Source organism: Calidris pugnax, unplaced genomic scaffold (genome assembly GCF_001431845.1).
Source record: "Calidris pugnax isolate Ruff unplaced genomic scaffold, ASM143184v1 scaffold56, whole genome shotgun sequence".
NCBI classification, from domain to species: domain Eukaryota; kingdom Metazoa; phylum Chordata; class Aves; order Charadriiformes; family Scolopacidae; genus Calidris; species Calidris pugnax.
The window spans coordinates 18,914,667-18,915,100 of NW_015090839.1; the positions used below are offsets into that span (position 1 = coordinate 18,914,667).

The following is a 434-nucleotide window of genomic DNA, read 5'->3' on the forward strand; positions in this document are numbered from 1 at the left end:
ACACTCCTGCTTAACTTGGTGTCATCTGCAAACTTGCTGATGTTACACCTTATGTCCTTATCGAGATCATCAATAAAGACGTTAAACAGAAATGGTCCCAACACTGAGCCTTGAGGCACACCACTTGTGACCGGCCACCAGCTGGACGTAAATCCAGCGGACTTTCCAGCGGACACGCTGACAAAACGTGGGACACGCCGGTTTACCTACGGCCAGCACACCTGGAACACTGCCTCCCGCGGGCCTCACCTCCCGCCGAACCCCATCTCCCGGGTGTACCCACGGGGAAAGGCCCCGGCGGAAGCGGCCCGGCGGGGCGGGACGGGGCGGAGCGGGGCGGCCATGGCGGCGGTGGAGGAGCAGCAGCGGCGGCGGCTGGGCCGCCTCTCGGCGTTCTCGGTGTACCGCCGGGCGGCGGGGGCCGGGCGGCTGGA

The 434-nt window shown here is 65.0% G+C and overlaps 2 protein-coding genes across 2 annotated transcripts in view; one reads left to right on the top strand and one right to left on the bottom strand.

The window, feature by feature from the left end:
* NUMB (numb homolog (Drosophila)) overlaps nt 1-434 on the bottom strand; it is a 122,615-nt gene that overhangs the window by 106,601 nt on the left and 15,580 nt on the right. The window lies entirely within an intron of this gene.
* The window catches only part of LOC106887880 (chromosome unknown open reading frame, human C14orf169), a 1,835-nt gene continuing 1,743 nt past the window's right edge, over nt 343-434 (top strand). The window contains exon 1 of the mRNA XM_014941645.1: nt 343-401. Coding sequence (XP_014797131.1) covers nt 343-401 — 59 coding nt within the window. The remainder of the gene's footprint in view (nt 402-434) is intronic.